This window comes from Asterias amurensis, chromosome 2 (assembly GCF_032118995.1).
Source record: "Asterias amurensis chromosome 2, ASM3211899v1".
In the NCBI taxonomy this organism is placed as follows: Eukaryota; Metazoa; Echinodermata; class Asteroidea; order Forcipulatida; family Asteriidae; genus Asterias; species Asterias amurensis.
The window spans coordinates 10792336-10806198 of NC_092649.1; the positions used below are offsets into that span (position 1 = coordinate 10792336).

The 13863-nt window shown below is 35.4% G+C and overlaps 1 protein-coding gene across 2 annotated transcripts in view; it reads right to left on the reverse strand.

Moving 5' to 3' along the window:
- Nucleotides 1-13863, reverse strand: part of LOC139934056 (ATP-binding cassette sub-family C member 9-like) — a 34590-nt gene that overhangs the window by 1740 nt on the left and 18987 nt on the right. The window contains exons 17-31 of one of the 2 annotated variants that reach the window (XM_071928344.1): nt 13389-13599; nt 11933-12144; nt 11219-11388; nt 10121-10190; nt 9538-9695; nt 7907-7999; nt 6600-6702; nt 5378-5494; nt 4267-4378; nt 3449-3579; nt 2711-2789; nt 1508-1616; nt 628-731; nt 380-513; nt 193-255 (exon numbers count right to left, since the gene is read on the reverse strand). In XM_071928344.1, the coding sequence (XP_071784445.1) occupies nt 193-255; nt 380-513; nt 628-731; nt 1508-1616; nt 2711-2789; nt 3449-3579; nt 4267-4378; nt 5378-5494; nt 6600-6702; nt 7907-7999; nt 9538-9695; nt 10121-10190; nt 11219-11388; nt 11933-12144; nt 13389-13599 (1866 nt within the window). Of the gene's footprint in view, nt 1-192; nt 256-379; nt 514-627; nt 732-1507; nt 1617-2710; nt 2790-3448; nt 3580-4266; nt 4379-5377; nt 5495-6599; nt 6703-7906; nt 8000-9537; nt 9696-10120; nt 10191-11218; nt 11389-11932; nt 12148-13388; nt 13600-13863 lie in introns of both variants that reach the window. The other variant, XM_071928343.1, reaches the window with a different exon arrangement.

A 13863-nucleotide genomic window follows, 5' to 3' on the forward strand; every position in this document is an offset into this window, starting at 1 on the left:
CTGGGGCAAAACAGTTGGGAAACTCAGGAACAGCAACAAAATAAAAGAGAGAGCAAAAGAAATTTTACTCAGTATTAGAAATGGGTGCTTTCGTTTTTATCTGTGTAAAATTTTGGGTAAATCAATCCCTCTGCCCCCCTTAACCAAAAGGTCCCTATACACTTTTGTGCATTAGTTATAGAGATGTCTTACCGCGATAGTAAGGACTGTTCTTTCTTTGAAGGCATTGGCTACAACATCTTGAAGAATACCATCCTGAAAAAAAAGAAAACAAAAACGTTGATACAAAATAATTTTCTCAAAGTGATACAAGAAAACATCAGACTCTCTTATAAACCACTAATTCCACTTGTTAATTCCCTAAAATTTACCAACATACCGTTTCCAAGTCGATGGATGCAGTGGCCTCGTCCATGACAAGGATGCGAGTCTTCTTCAAGAAGGCACGAGCCAAGCAGAAGAGCTGCCTCTGACCAACGCTGAAATTCTCTCCTCCTTCAGTCACCATGGTATCTGTTACAGAAATACAATTTTTAGTGTAAGGGTCAGACATTGAAATATTTGAAAGCAGAAGTTCAGAGGGCATCTTTTGGGAATGTTATTATTGGCATGACATCTTTTTCTTACCCAGTTTGAGATCCAGATCGGACACAACGCCTTTCAGCTGAGCAACCTCAAGAGCGTCCCATAACGCATCGTTGTCGTGCTCACCCCTCGCATCCAGATTAAACCTTGAAAAATTAAATAACAAAACAAACAAAAACCTGGAAATGTTAGATGAGCATGTTGTGCAAGGCAGCCCTTAGTATCATTTTGTCCTGGTCTTGTACAAAAACAAAGTTGGTTTCATAAAGCTGTCGTATCACCCGGCTGTGGCCTAATTGATACAAGGAATTTTTCAAACAAAAACTGAATTTCGATTTTCTGACCTACACACAATTTCGAAAGAAAAACAAACCCAAAGCCCCAAAACATATTGCCTATTCTGAATGGCTCATAATAAAAGGATCAGTCTATGGGTGGGTTTATACAGTAGTATAAGGCCAAATAAACAAAATCCCAGTTGATCGTCCCCGCTGCATCCTTTTTGGGGGCCGCATCCTTTTTCTTTTCTTTTTTCTGTTATTTTTTTATTAAAAAAAAAAATCATCTAACGTGATGCTCTCAAACACTTGTAACCATCTGTTTCATAAAACAATAACAGTGAATGCCTACCACCAAATCATTTTAGTGTTATCCGACCCTGTCAGTGTTAGTGTTAACTAAAACACAAGTCCTCATGCAACTAATAGGTATAAAATAAGTTTGCGGTTGATTCAAACTGAAGAATTGGTGGCCTGTTTGATTTGAAATACTAAGCGACCATCTTGAAAAAAATTAGTAAATAATAAATAATAAGGCCCTCAATCTCTTCTTTTTTGAAAAATCCAGATGATCAACTTTTTTTTATTTTTATTTTTGCCTAATACAAAAGTGTAAATGCTGCCAGGGCTTGATGTAGACATACCTGATTGTACCAGTGAAGAGTACAGGGTCCTGGGGGATGATTGTAAAGCGACGTCTGACTTCTGCCAGGGGAAGATCTGCAATGTTTACGCCGTCCACCGTTATCTTTCCTGTTCAATTGAATTAAATTGATCCATTATCAGTATTTCTGGTTTATTAAAACAATGCATGTATAGCCTACTGCCAAATGGCTACATGGCTACATACCATGTTCAGTTGAAAACAACAAAATGAACACAAGATCACTACATTAAAAAATAGGTGGTAGATTTGTACCTAAAACACAAAATGTAAACATTCAATTGCATACATTTTAAAAGTAGAAAACTATTCTTTGGTAAAAAAACAAAACAAATAAATACCCCATCTAAATTATAAGGTATCAGACTATTTCTTATGTGTACATTTTGCACATAACATTTTGAAAGATTGATACTATTTCTAATTAATACTGCTCACTACAGACTCTGTGCTGGGGACCACTTGCTGAACATGTTAAAATCTTTAAAACAAATCACAAAGTAGTCGCAAAATCTTTGGTGATCATTTTTACACAGCAATATTAAACAAATCTGCAGTTTGAACATTTTCTTATCAACCCTCAAAATAAACAATTGTTTATTAAAAAAGTCTTTTTGAAATACAGTATAGGGGCATGATAAATAAGACGATGACTAACTTACACATTTCTGCTGTACAACACAAGCTGCATTTTATTAAGAGTAAAGTTTGCTACTTAGAGAGAATTTAGATAATTTTAAAGGGAAGGTACACGTTTGATAATTACTCAAAACAAATATTAACTTAAAAACTGACTTGGTAACGAGCATTGGAGAGCTGTTGATGGTATAAACATTGTGGGAAACGACTCCCTCTGAAGTTACGTAGTTTTTGAGAAAGAGGTCATTTCTCACCAAGTCTTTTATTCCTATCTGAAAGCACACAAGTTCGTCGCAACTACGATGACCAATTGAGCCCAAATTTTCACATGCTTGTTATTTTATGCTTATGATGGGATACACCAAGTGAAGATGGTCTTTGACAATTACCAAACGTGTACAGTGCCTTTAATGGCACATTGGAGGAATGTTGAAAATGTTATTTGATGTGCTCTTCCCATAAAAATCCCGTACAGTTTGCAAAATTCACCACTGCCTTAAAATGTAAGGACAGTAAAAGGACAATTTCTCCCCATGATTATTACCTTTGAATGTCTGAATGATCCTGAAGAGAGTCAAAGTAAGGGAGGATTTACCGCTGCCAGTCCGACCACAAATACCAATCTGCAAATAAGAAAAAAACATTAATTGAATATGTTGAAATGCATAATCCACTGGAAAATCAGCGCAAAATGAGACGACGCAAGCTACATGAACATTCCCGATCTTTTCCTTAATTGTTTAATTTCTATTTATTTTTAATTTAATTTTATTTTATTTTATTTATTCTGGTTGTGATCTCAAGGACTCTCAGAAAATTTAACTTAATCACTGTACTAGCCAAGAAACAAATGGAGAAAAGGCAAGGAAGGAAATTCATTTTTAGATGTGGAAGGAAAACCTAAGAGAATTATTTTTGGAAAAAAACAAACACACAGTCAGATAGGGATTGAAAACCAAATCCATGGTAAGTGCCCCTGGCGTGAGTTGAGCCGGCCGCCTCTAAAAGTGTAAGGCAAGGAAAGATGTCACTACACCAACCCGTACCCGACCACCCATTTTCATGTTTTTTATCAAGAAACCTGACATAGTTTACCTATGAAAAATATATTCAATGGCCTGACGTTTTGACCCTATCGCAAAGTCTTTTTCGAAGGCTTCGAGAAAGACTCTGCTAGGGTCCATTAACTATTTTTTGCCTGGATACCATCGGTCCTTTTGTTGGTAAGTTGTTTGCAACAGCTATTTATATTTTGTAGTTTATCTTTTAAGTTTAGAGTTACCTTTTTCCCGGGTTGGAACCGAACATCAATTTCATGGAGCACAGGGTCCAGGTCTGAGGCGTAGCGTGCCGAGACATCGCTGTAAACAATCTCACCCTTATCTGGCCAATCAGGACCTGGATCCACGATACCTGTTTCAGTAAAAAAAAAAAAAATCGAATCATAATAAGAATCATACGGAAGGTATTCTCTCATAATTATGTCCAAGTCTGCTTTGTTTTCAAAAGCTACATCATTTTACCAACTTTATCATTGTTATTTTGAATATCCTCTTCTGCTAAAAATTATGTGTTCACAGTATCTTGTCTTGTTAATATGGAACAAAGTGATATTACAAGTAAAATCATCTGTTTCTTGAAGGCAGTGGACACCATTGGTAATTACTAAAAATAATTATTAGCATAAAACCTTACTTGGTAATGAGTAATGGGGAGAGGTTGGTAGTAAAAAACATTGTGAGAAACGGCTCCCTCTGAAGTGACGTAGTTTTCGAGAAAGAAGTAATTTTCCACGAATTTGAGAAATCAAGAACACACAACTTCATGTGACAAGGGTGTTTTTTCTTTCATAGTTATCTCACAACTTTGACGACCAATCGAGCTCAAATTTTCACAGGTTTGTTATTTTATGCATATGTTGATATACACCGAGTGAAAAGACTGGTCTTTGACAATTACCAATAGTGTCCAATGTCTTTAAACCCAATTTAAACAAACCCATAAAAACTCCTTCCAATGCAATTTAACGTCTATTTAATCAATATAATTGTTTAAAATTATGTGCCAGTAGGATCTTTTAATAAAGAACTTTAAACCTACCATCAGAATTCTCCACTTCTAAAGAAGTATAATCGTGTACTCTTTCCACAGCGTTCATGTTTCCTTCTACATAAGCAGAAACTTGAACCATCCAACTCAACTCTGATGACAACTACAAATAAATGGTGCAAACAAAAAATCATGAACTGCACAGAGACAAACGGCAGTTACAGTCAATCAACTTTGAGCTAGGGTTTCGTGGGAGTATGTTTTTTTTCTAATAATAATAATACAGCCGTTTATATTGCGCAGTGACCTATATAAATACACTCTGCTGCGCATTCCAAGAAACACAAAAAGTGCAAAGAAAAAATTGAAAAAACAAATACCCAAATACACAAACAGAGCAAGAATGAATTAAATGGGTGAAGTAAACAAATGGGGCTTTAACTTGGATTTAAACACACTAAGTGAAGCAGTCAATGCAAGGAGGGAGATTGTTCCAAACGTTATCTTTGATTTACCTTTTACTTCATGATATGTGATAGGAAGTTTTCATTTTATTCAGGTATATTTCTCACTTCTTATTGCATTCTGGTAATTGAGTAGTTAAAATAAATGATTTTCACTACAGCCATTTTTTTTTGCATTAGGCCACGTTTCTTCACATTCTTAGTTTGGCTTTCTTCTACAAGTCTTGGCTCAATCCAACAGATTCATACACTTTTGTTTTGGTCTATTGTGCATATAATATTTCGTTTATATCCAATATTTCGAGAAGAGCAGTATGAAATCAATGTCGACATGAACTGAGTTGTGAAAAATAGTTTCTTATTGTGAAGTTAGTCCCACTTTAATTTTTTATTTTTTTAATCTACCAATTCCTTTTCGTGTAGTTCAGCTTTCCCATTACTTGTTTTTCAATTCAATTTGAAATTTGCTGTATTTTAATTGCGTAGGGCAATTGTGAAGCAAGTTCACGTGACAAGTAATAAACTGGTTGTTTCTTGTTTCTTGTTATTATTAAGTTATGTTTTTATCATTGATGCAAGAAAACTACAAACAGGCAATTAAAATTAAATAAAAGGAAATTCTTAAAACACTGATGAAACAGAATTCCCTAATAAAAGGGCCCTCATGCTGTTAAAAGTATGGTAAATTGCAGACTTACGCTTAGGGCGTAGGTTATGGCCAAGCCAACCAGACTTGGAGCCAGGGTACCGGTGGTCAAAGCAGTGATCATGGCAGACATTCCAGCGAGAAGCACAATGATGGAACTAACCAAATTCTGAGAGGAAAACAAATTGAATAAAACAAATGGGGTGAATATAATCATTAAATTCAATTACTTGTAAGTTGTAGTGAAAAGAGTGAATGTTTTCCGTTGTGTCACACAATACATCATCTTTTAGCAAGATGAGTTTCTAACCTGTAATTATAATTTTTTATTCTAGATGTAGACCTAAAGTAGAACACTAGCAGTGTACAGCATTAAATGTGATGCGTTCAAACAAAATTAATAATTTTTTGTCAGGAAATACCGATATGGAGATACAAGCCAAAACAGGCCAAAAAGATGTTGTTTAGTAAATTTAAATGCTCAATTGTGTTTTATTTTATATTGGCAACTTCCAAGCCCCCAAAATAAGCTGTAAACATTTGCAATGAAAACAAAATTATGTATGTACAAAAGTATGTTAAAAAACACCTAGCATCAAAATGATAATGACAACAATATTTAAAAAGAACTTGTAACCAGGCTGTTATTGTGTTTGATCATTCTTTGAAGGCACAAAATAACAAACCTGTGAAAAATTTGCCTCAATTGGATTTGAAGTTGCAAAAGAATAATGCAGGGAAAAACACCCCACACATTCAGATGCCTAAAAAAATGCTTCAGGCCTACACCAAAAACTTTAAATATAATAATAATGATAATAATAATTTGGGTGGCTAATCATCCTTACTCGCAGCTAAGAGCTGAATTGCAAAGGACGCGGCTACAACGTGTTCGAGAAGCAGGCATGCAAGGGCGCATTCAGCTGCCAGCCACATCAACCCATTATGACCACAGAGCACAGCCAAGATCGAAAGTGTTTGATTTTTTCCTGAGGGAGGAAAACCGGATAGTCTGGAAAACCCTCGTGGCACAGCAGAGAACCAACGCACAACTCAACTCACTTATGGCCCCGACCGGGAATCGAACCGGGGTCACCTTGGTGAGAGGCGAGCGCTTTACGCACAAGCCAACTCTGACCACTTTCTCAACCAAAATTTTTACTTTAGAAGGAGCTGTTCTACAGCTCTGCATTGCTCGTTCCCAAGTAAGTTTTTATGATTACAATTATTTTGATTATTTACCAATAGTGTCCAGTGCCTTTAATGTCACTTACCAGTCTTACTTGCAGCCATCCGTAGCATGTATCAAAATAAACATGCGTCAGATTGTTACAATCGATCTTCTCAACAATGCTGTCTTGGAAATGGTTTTGTTGCCTGTGTTGAAAATAAGCACAAAACAAATTTAATGACAGTCAAATAATAATTAATGAAATAAAACCATGTGGTTACTTTAAAATGCCTTGCCAATTGGCAGTGAATTAAGACATGGAGACATTTTTTTAATTTATGAGGCCAAATTACACCACCTCCTGTTGCCAAAATCATGGCTCTGCTTGTCGTAAGCCAAATAGCTGAGCTGACATCAGCAAAAAAAAATATACAAGCATATTGTTGTGTAAAAGTTCTGTACGCTCTGATGTGGCTATTGTGTAGGGAACCATTAAATCAATTGTTTTCTTTGTGTGTATGAGCCTTGCTTGTTACAGCGACCAGCCACAAACCCAGTCATTACCATGCAGCTATCGACTCATTAATATTTTTGATAATTATTCCTTAAACCTTAGTTATTCCTTTATACAGAGAAAGGACATAACAACACTACTAGCAAGGATGATTAAAAAACTTGTAAAGCGCAGTATTGCCGCAAAAAACAGCCTCAAAGTGCTATGTATAAAACAAAGCTTGATAAAAAGACTAAAGCAGAAAAATTTATGAAAAGTTACTTTAAAAATACATTATACATCGCTCCATGGCCCTGTCATGTAATGGGTACAACTTACAATTCAGCCAAAAGTTATTTGCAGATATCTTTTTTTAAGTTACCAATTTTCATTGAACAAGAGACAAGAACTGATAAAATAAGCATTGCTCACATGTCCTGCCAGCCTTTGGCAAACATATTATTAAAGAGTCCTGCTTAAACAAAAAGGCATGTCGTAAACTTTGCTGAATATTATTTAAAATGTTTTCAATCAATAAGGAAATTGAGTCAAACGACTACAAATAGATTTTAATTGTGTAAAAAAAAAAAAAAAAACATTTTGAATACAGTTATCCAGCGCTTTTCTAAAAGATTTGCAAAAAGCTGTGTTACGTAATCACTCATGTTACGTCCAAATTTAAAACCTTGAGGATGGGGCCTGATTTTTTTAATCGTTAATTACGAAAAATTCAGAAGTTTACACTTTCAAAATTACATTTAAGTGGTGAACAAATGCATTAAAAACAAGTTAAAATAGCAAATGTCCGTTATAAAATTCCGCTCAAGAGTTCAAACTATTCCACACATAATTCCAAGGTACCCTTAGTGTCATGAAACTGTATGGATAAACTGTCCTGAAATTTACTATCAACTTACTGATATGCCCTGATGGTTGACAACCCTCCAAGTGATTCTGAGAAATGAGCGTAGACTGGAGACTTGCTGATGCTGTCTAGACGTTGAACATCTCTGAATAAAACACAAAAGAAGATAGGCATATATTATAAAAACTAGAATCTATTTTGGAAAGTTTTTGCTAAATCTTCTGAACCAATGGAATAGTCCTCTTTCTGTGACAATTTAAATGATTCCAGTTTGACAGAATTTAATATTGTATTTAACGATATATACATACTTTTAATGTAGTTTTATTGTAAACCAAGTTCCCCTCGTCTTTGACTTGATATTTGGTGTTGTATTTTAATAAAATTAACCAATATTTATTTGAACTGAATTGAATTAACCACTTTTGAATTTGATAATTTTGGAATGCTATACAAAATCTTGTTTTGTATTTTTAGGAATGACTAAAAACTGTGAAATTCTGTGATATTGTTATTTCTTATTTGGAGCGTTTTTAAATATTTTTTAATTTTTAAGACTTTGGGAGGATCTTATGGGATCTTAGTCTTGTTTGGGTTTTCAAAAAGTTCATCTCGCCTCTATGTTTACTATTATTTTTGCTTCAAGAGTCTTTCAATTGGTGTTTTGTTTCTGACAGGTTTTGGATTTTGTTTTGTTTTAATGTTTGACTGTTGTGTGATTTTAAAAGCCTTTTGTGTGCAATCTCCCCCTTAGTACGTATATAGTCATATTTTATTATTCATTTTGGTGTTTACCCATACACCGATGTGTGTTAGCACTGTATACTCAGTACTTTCCCGAGTCCTGTGAAAAAATATCACAGGCATGTTACTCAGGTGGGATTCGAACCAACGACCCTTGCAATTCTAGAGCAGTGTCTTAACAACTAGACTACCGAGGTTGCCCGGTAGCTAGAGGCAGTTCGAATCCTATGTTTTGGCAGCGGGTACCGCAACGATATATTCTTTATCCCCGATGCAAATTTAACATCTTTTATATCATATTTTATTGTTGGCAGAGGTCTAGTTGTTCACATCTTTCGATGACAGTTTTTATACTTTTGTATAACCTTGACAGCCCATATTCAACTTGTATTTCTGGTGTACAAGTCTAAAGATTTAAAATACAGGGTGAGTCATAAAGAAGTTGGCCGAGATTTATGATTTAAAAACAAAACAACAACTGACACTCAAAACCCAAGTGAAGCACATAACAAACAAGCATTCTTTCCTGCTTATCTGAAAAAGTAATGAAGAAATTGATCATTTCTACGAGAAGTTATGCCTGTTTTACTGGGTAGCACTCATGTTTGTAGCTGTTCATGGAATGTTAACGCTTGACTGCATCTAAACATCTGAGTAAGTAGCAAAGGGTATAAAAAAGTCATCCATTTTCTTTGTCAAGTATTCCGTGGACACCTTGCAAAATGAGTACCTTTATTAAAATAGACATAACTCCTCTTAGGAATGATCAATTTCTTTCATTCTTTATTTACTAATAAGCAGGAGAGAGTGCTCGTTAAATATATGTTTAACTGAACTTTTGAGTTTCATTTGCTTGTTTGTAAAAAAAACACCGGTCAACTTCTTTATGACTCGACACCCTGTAAATAAATTTTAAAAATCATACATAATTCCTCATACCTGAATGTGGAAATGAAGATTTTCAAGAGCAGGAAGTAAAGCAGAGCCATTGGAATCAGCACGATGATGAAACACCAGGACACCATCACATTCACCAACACCCCAAACAAACAGTTTATACAGCAATGTAACATGTGATTCATAAGTCCAGCAATGCTCTGTTGAATAAAGATTCATGTAGTTAATTATAAAAAAATATCAATTAGTAAACCATAGGGAAATAGAATATAGGTAAATTGTAAATACTTTTTGGTTTGAGCAAAGACAAATTGACCAGAATGCAGAACACTTATCGTGGAAGAGAAGTGGTTTCTGGGATACAGTTTTCCTTTAGAATTTCGAGCTACATTGATTATAAGTTCACTTATGAGGTATCTTTGGTTTAAATACCAAAACAGTACAATACCAGGTTACCAAACAATACCATATAACCGCTACACACCAAGCTAATGCCCGATGCAAGAGGCCAGTTGAAATAACAAAAACAAAACCAAAACGAGAACTTCATTTGCGGTTGAAAGCCTAATCATAAGCCCAAAGTGACAAGCAGATAATTGAATTGCATCATGAAGTCTGCACTTACATTATCAATAGTTGAAGTATCCGATGAGAAGCGATTGAGGATTCGCCCAACTGGAGTAGTTTCAAAGAACCTGAATAAATTAAAACCAAACATATCACGTGATGAGTTTAAAACTTTGAATATACAACTGTATACATTATGAAGTATATAAAAGGTTTGAATGCTTGTCTGGAGGGCTCGGGAAGCAGGAAAATTGCTTAATAACTTTCAGCCAATCAAAACTAAGCAGGGTACCATGCAGTGACAGACACATATGGAATGGTAGTTTGACATGTAATCTCATTCTGGTAGGCAAAATTGCTTTGTGTTTTTTGCGCCTTTTTGTGCTTTTAAAATCAGATTAGCTCTATGAAATTGGGCTCATACTTGTGTGGAGCGTGGCAAGTCATGGCTCAGCAGTTAAGCGCATCCGACTCAAGTACTTGTTGCCGAGACATTTAGGGTGTGGGTTCAAATCCCGGCTATGACACTTGTGTCCTTGAGCAAGACACTTAACTACAGTTGTTTCTTTTTCATCCGGGGCACCTCTGATGGCAAAGATGGCTTTTGAATTGATTTAGTTTAGTAAGCTACAAATTTGGCAGAGCTGAGATTGTTTCAAAGAATGTTGAATGGCAGTGACCAGGGGTAACAATGTTCACAGCACAATGATTATTCTTTAGAAATGCGCTATATAAGAGTTGATAATATTATTAAAGGGAAGGTACACGTTTGGTAATTGTCAAAGACCAGTCTTCTCACTAGGTGTATCCCAACAAATAAGCATAATAAACAAGCCTGTGGAAAATTGAGCTAAATTGGTCATTGAAGTTGCGAGAAAAATGATGAGGGAAAAAACACCCTTGTTGGACGAATTTGTGTACTTTCAGATAGGAATAAAAGACTTCTGGGGATGGCTAAAGTTATTTTAATGAGATATGGACTCTTTCTCAAAATCTAAGCTACTTCAGAGGGAGCCGTTTCTCACAATGTTTTTTTTTTGTATCAACAGCTCTCCAATGCTCGTTACCAAGTCAGTTTTTAAGTAAATATTTATTTTGAGTAATTACCAAACGTGTACCTTCCCTTTAATATTGAAAACTATTTCCTAGTTTTTACCTCAATGGTGCGTTCAAGACTGTTTTCAGCATAGTGTTGTGGAGTGTTTTGGCAGCCACAAGGGAGGCTATGGTGATGAGTGCTGATGAAGCAGTATTTACGATCATACTAGAGACAGAAAAACCAGCATATCCTCCCAAGTAATGATTCAATGAAGCAAGCAACTCCTCCTAAACAAAAAGAATCAGATGAACAGTTGATAAAATAAACCTATGCACTAGGTCTTAAACTTTGAAGGGTCCCCCAATTTTTTATGTTCATATAACATAATTTTATACTTGTTAAATATTGTTAACTAATTGTTTCATTTAATCAATCTGTCTGTTGTTTAGTGTTTTTGTCTGTATACTGTTTGTATTAAGGCCAGTATTAATATCCCCAGTGTGGGATAATAAGGTTCTTATCTTATCTTATCTTATCTTATCTTATCTTATCTTATCTTATCTTATCTTATCTTATCTTATCTTATCTTATCTTATCTTATCTTATCTTATCTTATCTTATCTTATCTTATCTCATCTTATCTTATATAGCATAACACAGGAGAGATACATGGAATGGTGTGTTTACCTTGTCGTGTTTTCCATCATCATGGTTGTGATCACTACACATTACGCACATCGCATGATGAACTTGGATTTTCAACCTTATTCAGTTATTAAAATACCGCAAGGGAAACAAATTTTAGTACCTATTTCAGACAACCAATTATACCTGTGTTGCATTTGCTGTTGTCAGATTATTTCCTGCTTCGGACCAGTCCGACAGCCAGTAATTTGTGCGCACGTCAAGCAAATTCTTGCTGAATTGAAGACAGACCTGAAGCAAGCATATCCAGAAGCCTAAAGCTTTAAAGTAGGTGAGGTAGACCCCCAAGGAGACGGACCCCTCAGCTCTCTCCTCTTCCTCAATGAGTTGGCCGTCAGCTGCTGAAGATAATTTCCAAAGATTCAAGGAACAAAATAATAGTAACTATCAGACAAATTCAGCAATAAAATAGCTCTATTTTCTTTCTTCCTGATTGTATAAAATGTTTTACCAGAGCAGACTAGTCATAATTTTGAGACCATTTTTTTTAAATACAAAAAGAAGAAGAAAAAAACTTGAATACAGCCTATTTGATTAAAACCAAATATTCCTTCACTTTGTATTGCATAAAATATTTGATTTATTTTCAGTATTTTTCCATAAACTGTTGTTATGAAGAGAGAATTGTTATGAAACCTTTCTTAAAGACAAGGTCATAATTTAGTTACAACCCCAAATAGAATTTGGGATGTGCAGTTTTCATCAAAAATGTTACTTGCTATAACAAATAAAAGGTATAGTAGTATGCGTCCAGTGAAAATATTTCAATGGAAGGGTCCCTTATTATGTTAGAAATCTAAAGCGTGTTGGCAAACCTAAATCTTCAAAGATTGTCTGAACAAGACTTTTTGTGATTTGTGTGGTGTCAGCCTGAAAGTTATAATACAGCCAGAGATGTAAATGATACCCGCTAAACATGGACTCAACAAAAAATAGCACCACAAAAGTTTGCTCTGTTTTAAGTAGACTCTGACTACAACTGAAAGTGTCTTTACAGGTGATTTTTCTGGTATCTTCCTGGATGAACCGTGCTTAAAGGAACACGTTGCCTTAGATCGGTCAAGCTGGTCTTCGAAAAGCATTCTGTAACCGTTTGTTATAAAATGCATATGGTTAGAAAGATATTGTAAAAGTAGAATACAATGATCTACACAAATATGCCTCAAAATTGCATGGATTTCTTTTTACCTCGTCGAAAAAGAAATCCACACAATTTCGATGCCATCCATTTATGGGAGTCAAAATTTTGACTCCCATAAATGGCCGACCATGTTAGTTTGCGACGTAAAAGGAAAACCGTGCAATTTTGAGTGATACTTGTGTGGATCAGTATATTCTACTTTTAAAACATCTTTCTAACCATAATGCTTGATAGTTCGCGACGTAAAAGGAAAACCGTGCAATTTTGAGTGATACTTGTGTGGATCAGTATATTCTACTTTTAAAACATCTTTCTAACCATAATGCATTTCATAACAAACGGTTTCAAACGCTTTTAATAGACCAACTCGTCCGATCCAAGGCAACATGTTCCTTTAAAATTCAACCTTTGTCATTGACAAAAACCAAACGATAACTTTACCTTTCAGCTTTTTTTCCTCCATCTTGCCAGAGATCTGACGCATCATTTTGGCTGGTTCTTTTGTCACATCCTCTTGGTCGGTCCCCTCTGACTCACACTCATTTCTCTCTTTATCTGTGGCTCTCCAGTCAGCAACGAGCTCTGGATTCTCATCCCGGATTTCTTGGAGGGTTCCCTGGTGGAGGATGTGGCCGTCTTTCATGTACACAATCTGTTGGGAGACAAACAGGGAACTTATTCATATCGCAATGTGTTGGCGTTTTTTAAAAGCATACAACATTCTTTAAGATGAAAGACATGCATGAGTAGAAACATCACCGGCCTGTTTAAAATGTGCTAGATTCTAGCACATTTTAATGAACCAATTCCAGGGAGCAAGGTATTGCTAGGAAAAAATGGCGCGTCGAGATCGATCAACCCTGGGAAAGACTCCTTTGCATGAAACCAAACTCACAGTATCGACCTTGTTTACAGA